This window comes from Battus philenor, unplaced genomic scaffold (assembly GCF_028537555.1).
Source record: "Battus philenor isolate CCGP_79_NKW_IND1 unplaced genomic scaffold, ilBatPhil1.0.hap1 SCAF_5, whole genome shotgun sequence".
Taxonomy (NCBI): Eukaryota; Metazoa; Arthropoda; class Insecta; order Lepidoptera; family Papilionidae; genus Battus; species Battus philenor.
Window position 1 is genome coordinate 2,377,601 of NW_027181715.1, and position 21,971 is coordinate 2,399,571.

The following is a 21,971-nucleotide window of genomic DNA, read 5'->3' on the forward strand; positions in this document are numbered from 1 at the left end:
TCAATAAGATGCAAGTGGGGTATTTAATGCAATAATGGTATGCGGGATCTATTGTGCATTCCTTCTCTTTATTCCATGTTTCACTGCTGGTAAGAGTGAGACGAAATAAAATACGGATTACATTCAGTTGCCTTAATTGTTTACCTCACCTTCCCACTCGGATTCAAACCGTCTAAAAATACGTACCAATTCACCCCTTTAAACCTTTTACACCTACAATCATCCTGTATATTATATATGTATTGACACATATATATAATATCACATAAATATTACTTATAATCATTTGTCATATTAGATAGAGTAATTTACGTAAAATTACGACAAAGGCATAAGTAAAGCTTCTGAATAAAAAAATCATAATTACGTAATTTGTACGTAAAATTGCACACACACACATAAACACACAGCCACGCACACATATTACAATATAAACCGAATTAGTTGTCAATCCTAGACACGTTTTCCGCCCACTGCTCAAAAACCCCAACGTCTTTGCCACCGAAACCAAAAAAAATTAAAAAAATTGTCTAAACCCAAACTAAGGTGCACGCGTGCGGCTCAATATGTGCCCACCAATTCCGTGTCACTGATCCACGCCGCGCCATCCTCTACGCTCGAAGACATCTGCCATGTAACACACCGGAGCTCGTCAAGAAGCATTATCATAAAAAAAATATTATCACTCCGTGGCAGGGATAGCCAAAACTATTTTCGGAACTTGGCACCTATCTCTACTTTTATTTTTCACATAGCCCCCCCACCTCCTTCCCCAAAAGATCGCCACGATGACTGGTTATAGCTACCCGCATCCAGCGATTTCTCGCGATCTTGACTATGTGTTGTCGATCGACCTCGTGGGGGCCTGTCTGCACCGCGTCTACCGGCCCGTGGTCGCCATGAGAACATTTTAGCTAACGACCATTTTATTGTATTACTTCATTACCTTAGTTTGTTAGATATAAAATACTTACCAATTTAAAAACTTTAACAACCACAAAATTAACCTAATGTGGTCACAGGCAGTGGCCAAGCCCTATAAAACCTATTTTATTCGCTAGAACTCTCTACTTATCACAATAGGAATCCATATTGTTATACATTCAATGTACATTAAATGTTTTTTCAGTAAAAGCATTCCATTGAACCGCAGATAGCACAAACTGAGATCGTCTTTTGGGGGCCTTAGCGATAAGTCACTATATCCCCTACGAGCATGTTTACTGTAGAGATCTCATTGTCATTTCAGCAATATGACATCCACTGCTGAACAAAGACCTGCTCCGTAGATTTCTAGACCTTAAAAAAGTCTTATATCCACTTTGTGGAACGTTCTACGCTGGGTTTGCTAGTCCGTGGAAGAATGTATCGCGATATATGCCCAATGCCACTTTAACTTCGCTCGACTTATCGGTTAAGGCTTAAAAAAATCTTATTACATGACATCTTCATCGATCCCATACGAAACACGGAAGTGTAATATGTGCTAACTCAACTTTATATTCATTTTTTTTCAGATTATCTAGATTCATTCTCATTTTATATTACTAGAATATGAAAGTTTACCAAAGCAAATTGACAATCATAAACGCATTTATGAGGTAATTTTCCACACCTGAATTCGTTTAAATAGATATAGATAAATAGATTAAAAGTAGGCATGTTAACCTCTAAAATGCCGGCGCTTGGCTCCGAAGCGTAACCTTCAAAGTGCCGCTGGTCCTCCTCATAATCGGAGGACGAGGAGGAGGAATTGTCCACGTCGTTTGCCGGCCTCACCGCGCACACCATCTGTGCTAGGTCCGTGAATGTATAGCTGTAAGTGAAAAGTATCTAACTTCAGATATCCGCTTTAAGTTTTGCAGTATCGCTTGAAGTAGTATTTCTCCAGATCAAAATGTTGTGTTTTCACATCACGATGGCGTTAATTCTTTGGAATATTAAAGTAAGTGTAACCACTTTAGTAAACATTCTTCCCTGATCGACAATACTTCTTCCTTAAAATGTTGCGTATGACGTGATTCAGATTAAAACATCTCGAGGAGAGCTAAGAAAATATATGGTTGTATTACTTACTCGGTGAGCGCAGGCTGAGCAGGCTGCCGTCTTGGCTGTGCGGCTCCAACACCGCTGACGCCTCCACCCCCGCCACGCCTCTGCCCCTCGAAGTACGCAGCCCCATGCCGGTACCCCACCTCCCGGATCTCATCAAACGAGCCGAACTGCAGCGTCTTGTACGCGTCTATCGGGGGCCTTATGTACTCGCAGTAATCTGAACTCTTCACTTCCTGTTGAATAAAATTAGTTCAGTTGGTTTTTTTTTTTGTATTTTCTTCGAAATCGAATCAGTTGAGATTAGTATATGAATGTAAGTAACCGATAGATTCTAGTGAAATGGCAGATTAAAGTGGAAGTGCACAGCCTATTTAGCGCAAAGAACAAATGGCCGCTGAAGCCTTAGTGTGCTGGGGTGGACACGACGAGCATAGCGTAAGATATCCTCACACAAGATGGACAAACGACCTTTTTGAGGTCGTTATAAAACTTTGGATGAAGGCTTCTTCCAACGGATTCTACTGACTCTTAATTATAAGGTCCTTACAATTGAAGTTCATAGCGCAGGCCACATAGCGTACAATACATATTGGCGCTAGCGCCTCATGGTTCTATAGTGGGAACTAAATACCGGTTATGGCGGCGTACGTGGACAGAAAACCTTATTAGGTCGTCCAAAGGTTCTGGATTCAGGCCACTTTCAACCGTGGACATCCAGCAGTGGATCTTCTATGGTATAAATAATGAAGAAGATGATGATAGTTACGTACGAGAATTTTAAGGTTCTACTTTTTTGGATACAATAGATATCATAATTTTACCGAGAAGATGCCCACTGTGTTGTAATGATGTGATGCCTTTCCCAGAGATTCTCAGTAGTACCGGTTGAAAGCGGCCTGAATCTAACGTCTTTTGACGACCTTGACAGCCTACCGGCAAAAATAGTTGCCCAATGCCTACGGCATCACGTTTCTCGCGCGCGAATAACAGATCAAAATTAATCTACTGATAACAATATTCTAGAAGATTTTTACTACAGGAATCAGTAATTGCAATCGTATTCCAGTAAGAAAAACGGGTTTAATAATTTTTTTTTTTTTAAAGACAAGACACGGGCGTGAATTTAGGCTCACAGGCCGCAATGGTTTTTATGTTAGGCCGTAAATTAACGCCCTTGGACGCAGGATGATTAATAAAGTCGCCTATCCACTTACGCTATGCTTACTAGTATTTAGTTCTCATTATAGAACAATACGGTCTGTACGCCATATGACCTACCTGTAATACACTTTAACTGTAAAGAATTTTGAAAATCTAAACAATTAGGCATTATTTTTTTTATCGTTTTCATATGATAAAATCCACCACCAGTACCTAGATAAAACACATAAGGCATTTGTGAGAAGAGTGAATCCAGGTGTATAAAGTTACCTCAAGTTGCCGATTGCAGGAGACATATGCTAGTCTGCTCTGTATATCCGGTAGATTTGGCACCTTCACCGGAGTGGTAAATGGATTCCATCTGAAATTCAACATAAAAGTAAAAAAATACAAACACGGAGGACATTTGCAACTTTAGTGACATGCAATCATAACACAGATACAAAAAAAAACAGATAACACAAAATAAGATTTTTTAAAAAAATATCACATTAATAATTTAAAAAATAGTAGGTAGATACTATTCTGCGACCAACCAATTATTATTATTTATGAGTCATAGATTCTTTACGTGTCAATTAATATATACCAAAAATAATTTTCTTAAAGAAAAACAAGACATCATAATAAATATCTAATCTAAATTTATATATTTCATAGTCAATTTGTTTTAAATTGCTGATAGCTAATTAAGTACGGATTTCAATTAGATCTCGTTTCAGAACGAAATATGAATTTAACATTTTATGGAATATATTAAAGTGAACTAATGTTTAATTATAAACTCTATTTGCATAGACGTAAAGTTACTTTTTCCATAACAGCCACCAGCCTGATAGGTCGTCGCCGTAGTTGGTTAAGTCAGTGTCGTCTTGCGATCCCACGTCTATAGCCAGGATATGTCGCGCTCCCAGCGACCTCATTACGTCCGCTGGAATCGACAGATTCAGTGATCAATGAAAAAAAAATTGAATTAAGATCTTAACATAATATAATTAAAATAAAAAAACTATTTACACCCGCATTGTAATGTTCCTGTCCCAAACAAAGCAGGGAGAACGAGTATAATATATAATGCACATTTTAATATTGACCCATCAGGTACAGCATATTAAATCGAGAATATCCAGTCAAAAAAACTCGATACCTACTCAACAATTTTAAACAATTTTACAATTTTATCATTTTATAAATCTTATATTTGTGACGTAAAAATATTTTACACATAGTGTAATGTTTTACATCATTAGTGCTACTTTTAAACTCAAATCCCGGTAGTTCAAATTGTTTAAGATTTAACAATAAATTTTTTTTTTACTACAACCTGAACTAATGGTTAAATATATATCTGAGAACATTGTCTATTGATTAAGAACTGTGGTTGAAACTAGAAGTCATAGGTTCGATTCCCGAAAGACACTGTTTTTTTATGTAACATCGATACTAATAACAAACTGTGTAAGACCACGTCGTAAGGAAACCGGCATGTACAAAGATATCTATGCCTTTTTAATTCGTCCCCTGATGTATTCAGGGATATTGCTACATACCTACACACAAATTACAATTTAACTGTATTTGGTTGCGGAACTATCTTATAGAACCCAATTGTTATATGTAATGCTTAAAAAGTAAAAAAATCTTAATAAATTAACATTTACATGTGCAAAATTAAATGTCTCTTATAGGGGGAATCCCCAGAAGGTCGGTGTAGACCAAAAAGTCGTAACTAATAACATAATATAACTAACCAGGTACATTGTTCACGTAGCAACCGTCCAACAGCAGATGCCCGTCAATAGGGTCGCAGATTGGAGGGAAAATACCGGCGATGCTCATTGAAGCTCGGCAATATCTCCAAAGTACACCTGGTATGTGGCAACACTGACTTGTCTACTTCTCGTAGCCCTTCCATCTTGCTGATCGGTGTTGCCATTACTTACGTTTATGCTCTTATTAACGAGTGTAAATATGGCTATTATAAAAACACTACAATACCTTTATTAAAAAGTGTGCAGTAAAATTTTAATTCCCTTTTAGTTGTAATTTAATAGAATGTTATTCGAAAATGAAAATAGATGGTGCCATTCAAAAAGACAAACGTGCAAAAGAACAATAAAAACTGCAACAATATTTACACTCGAACCATAGAGAATACACTACTACCCGTCCCGTTCTAGCACGCTGTGCAAAATATCACGTAATGATGTATCACGTGATATACCACGCCGTGATTGGTTTACCTGGGAGATTGTTGACGTAACCGCCGTCCAATAGGAGGTGGCCGTCTACAGGGTCGCACAGAGGCGGCATGTAACCGCTGAGCGACATCGAGGCTCGTATGTATCGCCACAGAGAACCTGCGACGCGCGGTCGACGTTAGATAAATACACCTAATCAAATATCCACCTAGACCCTATATCAAAATTCGCTTTATGGCAACATTGTAAATTTTCCGGTTAATACTTTAAAAAAATTCATACATTTTTAATTCCTCTGATTCATATTAAAATATATATCAAACACTTATGTTTACCGATATTAAAAATCCAAGGGGAAATCCCCGATTGTAGAATTTAAAAAAAAATTATGAAAAAACGAGATGATGTACAGGACATCAAGGTTACAGTACTAGTGTAATGCGTTAGACAACACAATCCATGGAAAGGAAAACGAATGTAAAGTCGCCCACAGATTATATGACTTACTACCATATATTTAAAGTTCATTATCCCATTCCACTAAAAGAAAGCTAAGAGGTTGATTCGGTTCTGTGAAATAGGTTTGAAACATGCATCGTCATGCACTGAACTCTTCGGGTTTTATAGAATAATAATGAGCATGATATTATATATTACAACTTATAATATATGTAATTAACTTACACCTATACGTATATACAATTATAACTACGATAAAAATACACAAAAGTTTTCTTTATGTTACTTATAATGTTGGCATTCCTCGAATCGAAAGCATCTCTATACGTCAAAAGAATGAAAGTATTTGCCAAAGTTAATTTTTCTGTCCGACTATTGGAGTCTTTGATTGAATAGGCTATAAATATGCCTTTTAACGAAAAGTTAAAAAATTCTTCTACACAAAATTTTTAATGAACGCAATATTTTATAAAAACAAGTTTAAAATAAACCTTGATTATCACCAGAGATTCAACATTTGGAGTCAGACTTACAAATAGTGTGAAAGTGCTACCGAAACCTCTGTACCGCGCCTTAGGTATGCTCGCGGTGAGAGGGGGGAATTTTAGCAGAAACATTCCATCCCCGTCAGTACTCGCGGCGCTTTGCGGCACGTTTTTCTAAGGCGTGGTATAGCCGTTCCTATTCGCAAGACCCAAAAGATTTAGAACAGACAGATTGACATTTGTCGTCCTTTCTCGTCCTGCCGTTTAGATGCGTTGGGATAAGCACATAATGATGAAGCGTTGGCTTATTATAGAAAGAACTTTACAACAAACGCTAAAGAGGTTGCAGGCAAGATAGGTATCTATGTGAGATATCCGGTAGGTATTTTGAAAATATCTTGTATCCGATTGGTTATAAATAATCAAATATTTACAAATCTTAGATTAAGAAGCCACTTCCATATTTGAATTAATAAATCTAACGTCTACAAATAAGCACCCGAAAACCTTATTTGTGATAATTATAATAGGTTGGAGAAATAGAAATCCATTATTTTTTAATGAAATTCAAGACTTTGACATGTTTTTGATTGTTCGTTTTGTGGTAAATATGCAATGGTTTGTATAATTTGTTGCCAATTTAAAGGTAACTTCATAATGCCGGTGTGATAGAATCTTGGTCCTTGCAAGAATAAGGTAGTTATTGCATGGTGCCAGGTCTGAACTATGTGAGTCTAGCATTTTCATTTTTATCAAAAAAAAATTGTCAAATGTACAGAATTTTCTCCTTCGCGACTTCATTTTTTACACCTTGTAACTCACAACTTAATAGACCAAACGAAAAATATTAAAAGGAATTTTTTTTATTGTGACAGGGCACTTTAAAAACGAGCAAAAATTTGTAATGGTTTGATCTATACTTTACGAGATATCGATCACTATCGTAATCAATCGGAAAAATAATGTATTTCTTTTTACCCCAACCTAATACTTACAGGCATTTTTATAATCGTGAAAAAATAAAATACTATCATAACAAATATATACATACGAACCCATGTAATAATCCTTAACATAGTTAATTACTTTTATTTTCTTGTAAATAACTTAGCGTGTGATATACTTATCTGATATAAAGTTATATGCAAGGTATTACGTTGATCATGAGCACACCGAAACATTTACATGTGTACTTATCATCGACATCTTTTTTAATTTAGAAAATCTTATGACGTTTATTAAAGACCTGATAACTATATCAGCTTGTGCGAGAGAGACGCAAAATACCAGCTTGTGTCTAACACTTCATTACATTAACATTTAGGATATTTTAACGAATAATCGACCTCTTTTCTTGCCATTCGAGATAATTAAACTTATTCTTGACTTTAGTGATCGGTTTTACTTGTAAAAGCGTTATAAGGATGAATGTATAGATCATTTGTCAACAAAAAGCTTTTTACATCTCTTTTCAATCAATTTCTTTAAAGCGATCACTCCGAAATACCTTACATTTTTTTTCTATCGGAATGCCGATAACTTATGTATAAAGTCTGTAGGGACAGATAATAAACAATAATTAATTTAAACATTACTTATTTAATTATTTACTTACGAAGCCACTGACTTTTGAAAGGGTTTTACTATACAATTGACAGTTTTTACACCTATTTTCAATCATCTTATATACGAACCAAAACACAATATAATTTACATTTCTTTTCTTATATATCCAACAGAGATGAATCTTCCTATAAAAATGGCACCTTGTCGTAAAGTTTCACATATAATTTATTAATGATCAGGCATAGCTACAAATTTACACACTACAATAGACAAATGATTATTTGAATCAATATACAAAGATGAACAGAGAATTAAAATTACTTTTAGGTCTATTTATGACAAGTTCTTCGACTATGATTACTGAATATTGTATATATTTAAGTCATATATTGAAATAGACCTTAAAATAATAAACTAAGATATGATTAACTACATATCGATATCACTACAGTGATGGGAATGGAAACTAAAGAAGAAAAATATAAAAAAATCATGAAAAATTAGAAACCACACTCATGCAAATACATGAAGGTAGATGGAGGTTTTGAAAGAACAATGAAGATGGAATTATACAACAGATGTATATTATTCACTCCAACCCGACATTATATGCACGCATTAGTTATACAATTACAAATAGAATATTCTCGAAATTAATTTTCCCAAAAATGTTAAGCGTTATTCGGTAAACCAATCACAAGCGTTCATTTTACTATTTTTTTATATATTTCAGTTTAACTTATAAATGGCAACACCCAAAAGCAAATGTCGGATTCGTAGACGTTACAGATTCGAAAAATAAAAAAAAATATTACTGGTTGATTATAAAAAAAAAATGTGTGACGTTCCACATACATAAATAATACCTTCCGACGACAATTGTACGACACATTTAGACAAGACACATAAATGCAAGTGAGTGTGGTTGTTGGGGAGGGTACAACAAAAAAAATCACTGTAGCGGACTGACAAAAGGAGAAATTAAAAAAAAAAACATAACGTAGCTGTCAAACAAAAAGGTTATGGTGCGAAGGAGCGAAATAACTATCTCCTATTGTATTGACAGTTGATGCTAATAACCACCATAGTTATCGATAAACGTATGATGGCACCAGCATTTCCGCAAATAATATAGATTTACAACAATCACAGTGAAAATATTCTCACATAAAGCACTCCTCTATCTGGCCGGCAGTATAATATCTACATATCGCGTTGCATGCAAAACTTTAGACACATGAGCGCCTTAACAGGCCTCTGTTTTAGATGTAAAATAATAACCTCTTAAATTTCCTTAACGAAGCAAATACAGGTTAGTATGTGCAAAGTAAGCGATAAAATCATCACGGAATAAGGCACCGGTTATTTCCTGTCCATGAATGTGTTGTGTTAATGTCTAACACTACAATGTGTCTCGATTGGGGTCCGATATGCTTCAGGAAAGATTTATTACTTAACTTATCAATTTAATCTCCATTTGAAGATTCAATTAGTATTTATTACAACAGAAAATTAATCATTCGCAGTGTTATGAATAATTAGATTTTTTAAAAGTACCCTCAATTGAAAATTGTGGGTATACCAAAAATTTTTTTTCGTACTTAAGGTTATTCATTTGTCATAGCATTGAAGAAGTAAAAAATAATGTTATATATTCGAAAGTCATATTTTTACTCTATTTCAAACAATCAAAAATATTAAATATATAATAATTTGACCTTATAAATCTAAATATCTGAGGTCTAATTCATTCTGATCTCCCAAAGAAGGAAGCTGTCGTTCCTTCATAATCAAGTTGCACTTACCATGACGATGGACCCTCATACAACTGGAGCTGATGTCGGTGGTGACGGTGAAGTATGGAAGCCAAAGATCCTCGATATGCACCTCTCCAAACGTACCGCGTATCGTAGCATTGAACTGTCGTCCAGAAAACATGGATGTGGCCGGATATGTGAGATCCAAGAGTTGTTTGCCCCATTGTGTCATTTTCTGGAATTTTCATTAAATACGTTCACAGGCAATTCATATAATACTACTATGACCAAAAAGGAGAAATCATCATTATACAGTTTTACTCCCGGACATTAGGAAGGCAGGTAATTTTTTTTACTAGATCGGTAGGATTGTCTATAACATTTACCAAGCGTCTGTTTTTCAAAAGTTGGAATATTATTTGGCTTCAGCCCAAACCATTTTGACGGATGTTTTGTATCTCAAACGCGTCACTCTCGATTGGTGCCAAAATCGATTTATTTTTTGAAAAAAAAAAGCGTCAAAAATTCGACAGATATATAAAAGACGATGATTATCGATGACAATAGAAACCGTAAGACAGACGAATGCATATATAAAAATTAATAATTTTTATTTTGTTAATATAATTAATTACTAACAGTAGACCACTCTCTAGCCTTCTGTGTGACTGTGGTAATGTTTCTTTCCATGCACCACAACGCCCCCATGAACGCGCCTATGCTCACGCCGCCCACCATGTCGATAGGGATTCCGGCCTCCTGGAAAATCACCGGCATTATTAATACAAAAAACATTTAAATTATAATTGTATTTATTAAGAAATTTATAAACTCAAAAAAATATTCATTACTTTTTTATACAAGTTTTTCTATTATTTTAAAAGGTTACTCGTTAAATATATCACAGCGCAAAATTTATAAAAATTAAAAAAATAAATGACTATAGAAACTTCGAGCATTTGACAGTTCAATTTGAACTCTGCACATTTGACAGTTCACTCTGAACTTAGCGCATTTAGCAGTTCATTTTGAACTTCGCGCATTTGACAGTTTAATTTAAACTGCGCAATAGACAGTTCATTTTGAACTTCGCGCATTTGACACTTCAATTTAAACTTCGCACATTTGACAGTTCACGCTGAACTTAGCGCATTTAGCAGTTCAATTTGAACCTCGCGCATTTGACAGTTCAATTTGAATCTCGCGCATTTGAGAGTTCATTTTGAACCTTGCAGGAGATATAAGTAAAAGGTAACCCATATAAACGTATCCTTTAAAATATCAAAAATGTTGACTCTACCAACATCTGTCCATTTCGTTGTCTTACAAAAGTGCGATTAATTACTGACCTGTATAGCGCGTATCATTCCGACGTGGGCAGCACCTCTCGCGCCACCGCCTCCTAACACAAGTCCCACCGCCGTGCCCGTGAGCCAGCGCGCCAGACGGGAGAAATCAGAGTGCACATTAGCCTCCGACATCAGCACCTTGCTGTATAACTCACTCTGAAAATCAAAAGAAACTATTTTAAAAGTAAAAACTTACAATTTTATTTTGTGATTTGAAAGTCACAGTATCCATCGCGAATCCAATGACTTTCTTTTACCGCTACCGGAATTTTATAAATGGGCACCAGTTCTATAGAATATCCCATGTTATTAGCGTTTCTTCTTCTAAGATCTGAGATCTGCAAAGAAGGTATGCCAGACTATGTTTCCTTGTCCACCAGAGTGTTATGCTCCTGGCAACCACGGTTGGTTTTAAAAATTCATTTTCATATTTCAAGGTAATTGCAAATACTATAATAGCGGTAAATAATTTTCTGTAATTAAATTTTAATCGCTTTTAATTTTGTATATTTATTCACTCTTTTTATAACTTTAACCTTAATGACTAATAACCAGCCAATCTAAGAGCAGGAGTAGCGGTAAGGCTTTGTAAATAAAGATATATTTCTGTGAATTTCCCTTTTCAATGCGCCACTGCCGATGACGTAATATTACTCGTACAATAATTAAGAATGTGGTACTCACGACACGGTACTGGCTTCGTCGCGTGAACATGCGGTGGGGACAGCGGACGTGGTGGTGCTGGCTGACCCACGAGCGCATGTTGAGCCAGTGAACCGTACCAGAGGGCGCTGCGCCACCCTCCCGGTGCAGGAGCACCAGCTCTTTCTGCGTGCGTATCGCCAGACGCTCGATCTCTTTCTCTATCTGAACATATGATTTGGAAAATTTATAATTAATAACATAATAAAATATCGAAAAATGGTATAAAAAATATAATAAAGTAATTTAGCGTAAATAGTAATTTTACTTTGATGAAGTTGTTAAAGTCTCGTTTCTTAAGTTGGATTTCTATGATAATAACGTATACAAGAGTTTAAGTCACCTTAATAACTTCAAGTTTTCAACATTCTTATTGAAAATTCTAGCAGTTGGATAACATTTTTCAACCTATTTGAAATTATATATATATACACACATATGCATATATAAGTATATATATATTTATTACAAGATATAATCATCAAATTATTTGATAGAAGCTTGAAAGATCATCACGATTATCGGGGGATTATCTTAGGCTGTCATCATTCAGAAACTTCCCTTGACTACGTCGTCGGTCTACCTAGAGTGATTACCCACGCCGCGTCTACCGACTCGTGATCTCCACTTGACAACCTTTCGCCTCAACGGCTGTCGGTTGCACGAGCGACGTGCTCCATCAACTGCCACTTCGAACGAACAATAGAGAACAATAAACCTTATAACATAACGGAAATTAAACTTCTCTGGGGTTCAATAAGGTATTTAACATATAGTAACTTACTGGTAAAAGGAAGGTTGGTAGGAGAAAGAAGTCGTGGCTTCGTAACATTAGAGAGTGGACCGGAATCGCCAGCGCTGCTGAGTTATTACGCAGAACCAAAAATAAGGAAGAGAGCAGGAAGCTGATAGCCAACCTCCACTAGTTGGAGAGGCACTTCAAGAAGAAGAAGAACTTACTAGAATTATATAGGTTAATCCTTAATAGTCTGATTTACGTAAGTGGTTCTTTTTTAATATTACTGTGTTTGCTTGAGGGTCTAGATGAAGGGAAAAATAGATTTTAAATTCGTTGGAAAGAATATTATACAACGGTAAAATTCGTACAGACAACCTATTAAAAAACTAATAGTAATGTGAACATTCGGTTTAAAAGATTGGTATCAAAATTGAAACTCTAGGCTATTAAGGGTTAAAGTTACCCTTTGAAGTCTGTGTTAGGGGTCGTGCACATACCTTGCCGATGCTCGGCTGTTTATCACCAATCGCAACAATCAGAATGCAGTCAGCTTGACGGATGCATCGCTGGGTCCACTGTGTCAAACTGGGATCGCATTGGTATAACGCCACCTGTAAATTTCAGCCAAATTAATTAACCATTATTTATCAGACCGAGCTGAAATGTCAAAGAGAACGTATGATGTGCAAGATCTTAAATCATTCGAACAATTTGTTTACTTAGATTCCGATTTACCGAAGCTACAGTGAGGAGGATGAAGAAAGTATGAGAATTAGTGGAATCCACAGAAGAACTAAAGTAAAATTAATTCATGCCCGTTCGAGTCAATACAATTTCTGAAATTTTTAACTTTTTTTTATTCTCTACTATTTCCATAAGATTATAACTATTTTACCCACTACCAACTTTCAGATTGAAAATTTAAAATCCAGTAATAGACATGAAAGCTAGAAAAAAATAACAAAATAACACTAGTTGAGTACCTTGTGTTTATCTTCCTGCTGCGCCAACCAAGAGCTGAGCCTATATTCGTTGTTGGGATCCATGATGGTGAGCCCTAACAGCTTTCTTATCACGTCCGATGTCAATCGTACTGTGGGACCTTAAATATCAGGAGAATTTTAACATCATTCAGTGATTAGACAAGAATATATAATGGACCACACAGTTTAACAAAGTCGTTCATCTTCATCGAGTAGACACGACTGCATAACTAAACAAAGTTCAAAGGATACTTCTAATGCAATGAGCAGATGTTCTCCCTTGAAAAGTCTTACATGACACGAAACTTGACCTTTACGTACAAAGATATATGTAGATACGATACAAGACATAGATACGGTTGTTTTGCTAACTGTATATATAACTGTAATAACTGTATATACACACTTCGCCACAATAAGTAGTTAGCAACGCCTATCTCCGGATAAAATGTTTCCTTAAGTTTGCTAAACCGACACATTGGGGGATCTTTGTACAGAAGCCTTTTAAATACTATATTGTGTAGCAACGTAGTCACAGTCACACATACTAGAATACACACATACTTACTAGAATGTTTGAATGTATATATATATATATATATATACACACAAATATATGTAAGTATTCCAGTATGTATGTGTGTATAGTAATGTTTAAGTATGTACGCCGTAAATTGTCCTTTCCATGTCTCTCATCTCCATCCAAAGTTGTATGGTATAGATCGCCTCGAGCGATAACACTGCCTCTTGTATCTCTATATGAATTGTTTATTCCAGTAATTATCTATGGTGTTCAAAAATATGTACATAAATAAAGAAAAATAGATTTACTATACAAGGTTATAGCATGTCATCGATTGTCTAATATTTTATAACTACTGTAACTTACCAATGGCGCTCAGCGAGTGGTACAATTCATAGGTGAAGGCGGTAAGTGGCACGTCGTCCCCGACCGGCACCACGGCTACCGTCGAGAACGTATGCTGAGATAAACGCGGCTCTAATGCAGCCGGACCTCTGCCGGCTGGACCGGGCTTCTGCCATGAACCTGCAAAGGATATTATACATTAGTACAGAAGTAATAGAGTTTATTTTCGTTGTATATCAATAAGTAATTTTACATGGATGCAACAACACCCTTATATATTTCCCTTACCACCAAAAGACTCTGTGTTTGGCACTAATACGGTGTAACATAGCTCCTGAAGATGCCCCGTGGAGGGGTGAAACACGTGTTGAGTGATTTGGTGGTGGCGGTTGTGTGATTCGCATTGTTTGCCGCATGCGCATTTATCAGCGGGCTGGCGGGCGGTGCATTTCATTGCACGACTACCACTGCATGTGCGGAAGTGGCTAAATATTGGTCCTTTGCTCACCAAAACCTTCGCGACCATCCTTTGTATATATAGTGCGTATCACGAGGTGCATATAGCCAGTAGAACACAAACCTAAGATCCTGTGTCCAAGCAGGTTGATGAGACGGGTAACCACCACCGGGAAACGGAGCTTAATGGCGTTGAACAGGCCTTCGGGAAGCTTGGCCAGCTCGGAATCACGCACCGCCATCACCGTGGTACTGCGCCGTGTTTGTGTAACCATCTCCACCTGTTCACCATCAGATATATCATTATTAATAACCAATCCAATAACGTGATTTTTTAGTTTTAAATTTTACAGTATAATTAGGTTAATGATAAGCTTTAAGTGCTCGAACCTATGGCTCATTAGCTGAAATTAAAGTATGATACATCCTAGATAGGATTTGAATCTAAAACCAATGAAAAAAAAACAATGGTTTCGGAAATAATTAAGAACGTAATAGTAACAAATAATAACGTAATAGCAAAAAAAAACATTTTCAAAGTTTGGATTACTGCATCTTAAAAATTAATTATTGTTTAATATCTGTCCCTGCAGACTTTGTATTGCTATAAGTTATAGTCCTATAGCGTTCCTATGGAAAAAATAAATAAAGTTTTTCAGAGTGAACACTTTATACAGAGTGATTAGAAATAGGCGAAAAAGCTTAAAGCTTAACCTTACACCTATAACCAATCACCCCGTGTACTAGATGCCGCTAGTACGCTTCGCGAACCTATATCTTATCAACTATCTCTCTCTCGCATCCCGGCATTATATTAATTCAAAATTGCCTTTTATAAATATATCTGTCTTCGTCAATTTTAAGTATATACTTTTGAATTTCCTGTCTTAATAAATTTCTAAATATAACTAGATACTTAAATCGTTTTATTTTTAATTAATCATATATAATTTTTTAATTAATTGAAGTTTACTTCGTGTTAGTCAAGATTTTTAGTCATTTAAAGTCAGGGTTTTTGCTGACAAATTAGCTATAAATTCGGCCCTTTAAAGCTTATACACTTATAAGTAATCATCCTGTATATATTAGTTTGGACTACTATATGTAGTTATCTCGGCTTCACTGGCTTAGCTATGCACGGAATTTCTCTGTATGAATCAAAATGCCAAAATAAGTGGATTGAAAAAGTCCAGCGGGTTGACAAGTAGAATTATCGGAGGGCAGGCCACGTAGGGCGTAGAACACATGACCGCGAGAACTTTAAAGTTCTTCACAGAACGGCAAGTGCAACGTAGAACGTTCATCCACACCGGATCCTGGTCACTTCGAACTGGCCCTATTTTAAATCTATAGGAAAGACCTTTTGTCCAGCAGGCATAGGAGATGGAGTGGTGCAGCTGACCACGCACCGGCAAGCGCAGCGTAAGTAATCAAGAAGGTTAGAGGACCATGTTAACCTCTTCAGAAGAACTGTATATAGTTCGCTTCTAAAAGGTCTTATCTGATATGCATATGGTCAATAATAATAGATGGCTTAGCTTCTACGGCGGAAATAATATATGTAGAACCACTCACAATTCCCACCAGATCTCCTTTTCCATACTCCCCCACCAACTCCTTCTTGCCGTTAGAGTGCGTGATGACCGAACGCAGTCGACCGCTCAGCACGATGAAGGTAGATCCTGACTCTTCATCTTGTCTGTACACCGCACGACCAGATTCCAGGAACACCTAATACAACCAATAAAAGTCAAAAGACGATATAAATATTTCGTTTTAAATTAACATAAGTAAATAACAGGTTGTTTTTAACTTATTATTCTTAATTGTAAATGCTTGGAAACATTTAAAAAGTTTCATTATAATAAACAAAAAAGAACAATGGGCGGTCTTATCGCACGAGGCAATCTCTTACAGACAACCATATTATGGAAAAGGTAGAAGTATAAATAATGGGTAGTTAACATATACAAAACATACATACATATGCATATAGCATATATACTTATAATATATAAGTATAATATATATTATGGAATAAAACATTACATAAAAATAATACAATAATAAATAAAACAGGGGAACAAAGAGAAATAAATTAATGAATAAATATTTATAGATCTACTAAAAACTTCTTTTTGTATTAATACATAATTTAGAAAGAAACATATGTTGTTAACTACATTGTCACCAACAGACCACATTTAGCCATAGCACAATTTTACATTCACTTATTTTCAACAACCTGTTACAATTCCTATTTAAAACCCGTGTTATTTTAGCCTAAAAGAAGTTAATTAAATATACTAGATATTATGGATACAAAGGGATTTAAATTGTAATTTTGTTATAAAAATAATTATAGATATGATTGAATCAAAGAAACTGTCTCTTACCCAATCCAGAGCAAAATCCACTTGTCGAACGAACGGTGAGAGCCTCTTGACAACGGTGTTAGCGATGTGGAGCACCACGGAGGGACGTTCCCGCATGATGCTGTACACAGTAGTTTTTGAAAGCAACCCGATACGGGAGAAATGCTTCGCTCGGATGGAGAAGAAACTCGGCTCGCCAGTCAGAACCGCCAAACCGCCTTCCACTTCACCTGATAAACAATTGTATAATATTAGATTTATTTATAAAATAATTAAAAATAATAATTATATGTTTGTATGTATATATGTCGATCTATTATTTATTCCTGTTCTATTTCCACAGAATGGTTTTCTGGAAGAATTTGCCTTGTGTGATAAGACCTCTCGTTTAATTTTTTGTTTATTATTATGAAACTATTACGTTTAGCATGTACAATAAAGAATATTGATTTAAATTAAATAATTAATTTTAGTTGAACTAAATTAACAAATTCGTTGATTATTATGTATAGCAAAAACTAATGGTTTAGTACTCTTGAGAAACTTTTAATTCGATTGCTAAAAGTAAGTAAAAGTAAACTGACGTCAACATTCAGAAACACGTGGCTCATTTACTATTCCATACTATTACATACATTTGTTATATGTGGCGCCTTTTATAAGAAAAATACTACGTCTTAAAAAAGTAAATATGCTTATTGCTTATTAGACAAATGGCGCCGGCTCCTCGTTATCTCGCTTCATCTATGGTTCTCCTTATCTCTTCTTTGATCTCTTACAGAAACTGTGTGATTAAAAATTTTATTGCTAAACAAAAGGCGTAAATGACAAGTATTCCTTCTTGTTTTCAACCGACAGACCGGCTTAAATCTGTTCCTAATCCCGTTTGTCGACTGAAAGAGGGGAAGCCTGTACCTCCCCCCAAAGATCGCTACGGTTACTGAACTTGCGATGCACGTATCCGGCGATTTCCCACAAAATTGAATATGTCGTCGGTCCATCTAGTGGGGGACTCTCCCGTTAGGTAGATAAGCACTTATTTCATCATACTATTACTTAGTTCATAAAATGACTAACAATACTCACACAACATAAATGTTTCCATAAAACTCTTAAAATCGATCATGGAGTCCTTTCCACTCTTGTGACGATTACAGATTTAGCGTTAACTCCTTTATTGCTAAAACTTTCTGTTCATAGATGTATATGCCAGCTTACCTGGATAAGCAGTGAACATGTGGACTTCTCCTTCGCCTTCTGCCACCTTTTGTGACACCAGGAGCGCACCAGATAGAAGGTACACCAAAGCAACATCCTGAACAAATCGAAAGTCAAATATGTCAACATTAAAGTCAATCTGTAAACTAATTTCTTCGGTATTTTTGATCTTGAGAATCCTATTACTGTATGTTATGAAATGATAAAATTAATTCTTTCAAAAAATACATGCAGACTTCAACAGAAATGTTCCCTTTCATATTCATTATTCAATTTAAATTTATCGATATCCCATTTCACCATTGCATCTGATTACACAACATAACACATAAAACAGTTCAGAAATCATCCAAAGACATTAAAACTGTAGATTGCAGATGTTGATGACTTTGTATCTAAACGCAAAAAACCATGCACATAAAAAAAATATAAATTAAAAAAGTTGCTTTGTGATGTTACTGTTTTGATGTTTAATTTCTTTATTCGTTCAAATAATATGTTTTTTTTATAGTACATTAACAAAACTATTTATTATCTGTTATTATATTTTAACTTTTAACATTTAATTTAGTTTTTCTTTACGTTCATATTCAATAAAAAAAAATGTAAATTATATAAGTTATGTTATGATACAGTATTGAAATAGATGAGTAAATGTTTATATTATTAATACAAAAGTCATATGATAATTATTTTTCACCGATGGCAAACAAAAAATCTAACAAAACCATTCTATAAAGAGATTAAAAGTCAGTAACTACCTGAACAATCTCTGGTTCACCCTCGATATTATAATACAGCTTATAGAAGAAATTAAATTCATATTAATTATAAATCAAAATAAAAAATAAATATAATTAAAAATCCCGAGAAATTTAAAACATGTACAAAGTGACTGGTCAGTGGTAGGTTTAGAAGATTTAAAGGTATAAACATATAATACATTTGTGAGTAAAAATCTTCTACACTTATTTCCAATCATCCTGTATAAAATGATCACTCTGAAATATATTACTTTAATATATTTTTATATTGAAATCTGGAGAGATGTAGAGTACGAAGTCAACAGAGACAGTTTGTCGTTTCATCCCATAGATGACCACTACAAGGCATAGACCACATCTAAAGATATCTATGGAGAGGATATACTATAAATACTACGCTTAGAAGGTGGGTTTAGTGTGGTTTTATGGTAAGCAGAGAACGCTGCTGCCCATCATCTGGAAACTTGTTTATGAGCAGTGACAATACTATATAATTATTTAACAGTGTGAATTATCTAATATTATCTAATGGATTCAGGCGTTATTTTGCGGAAGTCCATCCTAAGTAAGAAAAGGACCAATATATAGCTACTTCCGCCATGCAGCAACCCCCCTGCCCGCTGATAAAACGGGGCATAGACTGTGTTAGGCACTAATCGGTGTAACATTACTCCTGAGGATGCCTCGTGGGGGAGTGCAACACGTGTTGAGTGATTTAACGGTGGTAGTTGTGTAATTCGCATTGTTTGCCGCATGCGCATTTATCAGCGGGCTGGCGGGCGGTGCACGTTATCGCACGACTACTGCTGCATGGCGGAAGTAGCTACATGATCATGGTCTTTTCTTGCATAAATACCTGGAACCGAACCTGTGATCGCAAGTCTTTGTCCTATACCACTGGGCTGCCTACCACTGCTTGACAGATAGTGAACAACAATCAACAATTTTAATTTTTTTATCACGTATTTATTTATTTATGTAAACACTGTAAGAATGGAACCATACATAAATTAACCTCTTTAAAGATTTTACACGTATATTCGTTCATCCTGTAGAAAGCGCTTTTGCGTCAAAAAAACCTCATAATGCGAATTCGTAAGACCAATAACTACACCAAGTCTGTCGTCTCGCTCTTGTGCATTAACTACGGAAATAAATGTTTTTGTTAATTCATCTACTAGTAACATAGAGAAGCCGCTTCCATAGTTTCTTGACAAAAATTTACATAATTAAACATGCATCAGAATATACAATCTCTGTAAATAAGTGTATAATCCAAAGAAAAAAAATGAAAAAGGATACCATATAAAACTTGCATATTGTATTAAGGCAATGCAATACAGAAATTTAGTCTGTTTCCTTACTAGCACCTTAAATAACATATTGTCGGTTATATTCACCTTATGGCTCTCCTCTTTCATGATGTATGTCCCAGCAGGTAGATCTCGGACTTGCACATTACCACGTAACAAATTGTCGTTCACCAAGCCCAACTCCTTGACGAAAGCATCCGTCGCTATTTGTATTAAAGCCTGAAAATATACTATGATTACTATGTTTAATTAATGGATACACTTTAGTGGGTCGCGTGTGTAAAGAAATAAAAAAAATCGCCTCCGACACAAATTAAGTTAAGAAGGAAATGAGTAAAAAAAGAACAAAAAAACCACACATGTAACATTTAGCCTTACAAATCGTCATACTGCACACTGCAAGATATAGGACTCCTCCGTAAATAGAGGAGAGCCCAGCAATAGAGGTCTGGGAGTTGTGATCGAGGGTCTCGGATTCGATTCCCGTGATACAATTTAATATAATTCACACAAGTTAATAGAGGATAGGCAGCAAAGTCCACTATGTACCATAATATCACATTTCAATCGCCAACCCGCCTGCAAAGTGTGGCGATTATGGTGTATTCATAGATATTTTTGGGGGAGGCATATGCCTTGCAGTGGGCGTCTATAGGCTAAAACGAAGACTGTTAGAAATTATTTTAATAACCTAATGAGGTCATTGTTTCGTAAAATTTTCTAATTAATTTTTTATTTTTATATTGATGAATAACTATATCCGGATTGGTCGCTAGTAGTAATAATTATTTATTTATAGCAAGTCATTGACCATCTCTATATTTTTTTAGGAATTAAATTAATCTGTGATATTGATAATGATAACATGGAAAGAATGTCTGAAAACATTATCATAGATATACAAATTTAATTTTTTACATTTGCACCTTCTAAAAAATAGTCATATGTAAACGAATCTTTACAATTCTTGACACCATCTATCTTCATCTGTTCGTTTTACAAACTGCAATTGAAAGAGCGTTATTCATTTACACTTTCTTGTACACAACAATAAAATATATAAAATAGGACATATAAATATTATATTTAATAAATAAAAAGTTAAACAATTTATTTATTTACTCAACCATCATAACCTCCATAGAAGCAAAAGGTTACCTAATTGCTTATTATGTTATTAAGATAATAACATAAGGCCGTGTGTTGGAAATAACATAATATTTAATTAACTATATATATAATAACCTGTTCGTCGAGATTATCCGTGTTGTGTTTCTTGAATGATGAACCCTCTTTGGCCTTGTATGACGAAGTAGGTTGTACGTCTGGCTGTTGCTGCGATCGTGAAAATATATATGTTATTATTAAATTTGAGTTATTATTTAAATACAGACCTACCTTCATTTCTAAATAAAATTAAGGAAACTGGACTGTTTTAACCCTTAACTTGTCAGATTTTTTTTAATATTACATTAATATTCATACTATTTGACTTTTAAGACCCAAGGATGCCAACAGAA

The 21,971-nt window shown here is 35.2% G+C and overlaps 1 protein-coding gene across 2 annotated transcripts in view; it reads right to left on the reverse strand.

The window, feature by feature from the left end:
• The window catches only part of sws (patatin like phospholipase domain containing sws), a 34,428-nt gene that overhangs the window by 3,553 nt on the left and 8,904 nt on the right, over positions 1-21,971 (reverse strand). The window contains exons 8-25 of one of the 2 annotated variants that reach the window (XM_068772480.1): positions 21,697-21,786; positions 20,539-20,670; positions 18,375-18,471; positions 17,178-17,386; positions 16,357-16,512; positions 14,906-15,062; positions 14,347-14,505; positions 13,458-13,576; positions 12,972-13,085; positions 11,718-11,900; positions 11,034-11,189; positions 10,324-10,443; positions 9,733-9,919; positions 4,968-5,084; positions 4,027-4,147; positions 3,487-3,577; positions 2,077-2,288; positions 1,669-1,816 (exon numbers count right to left, since the gene is read on the reverse strand). In XM_068772480.1, the coding sequence (XP_068628581.1) occupies positions 1,669-1,816; positions 2,077-2,288; positions 3,487-3,577; positions 4,027-4,147; positions 4,968-5,084; positions 9,733-9,919; positions 10,324-10,443; positions 11,034-11,189; positions 11,718-11,900; positions 12,972-13,085; positions 13,458-13,576; positions 14,347-14,505; positions 14,906-15,062; positions 16,357-16,512; positions 17,178-17,386; positions 18,375-18,471; positions 20,539-20,670; positions 21,697-21,786 (2,568 nt within the window). Of the gene's footprint in view, positions 1-1,668; positions 1,817-2,076; positions 2,289-3,486; positions 3,578-4,026; positions 4,148-4,967; positions 5,085-5,459; positions 5,577-9,732; positions 9,920-10,323; positions 10,444-11,033; positions 11,190-11,717; positions 11,901-12,971; positions 13,086-13,457; positions 13,577-14,346; positions 14,506-14,905; positions 15,063-16,356; positions 16,513-17,177; positions 17,387-18,374; positions 18,472-20,538; positions 20,671-21,696; positions 21,787-21,971 lie in introns of both variants that reach the window. The other variant, XM_068772479.1, reaches the window with a different exon arrangement.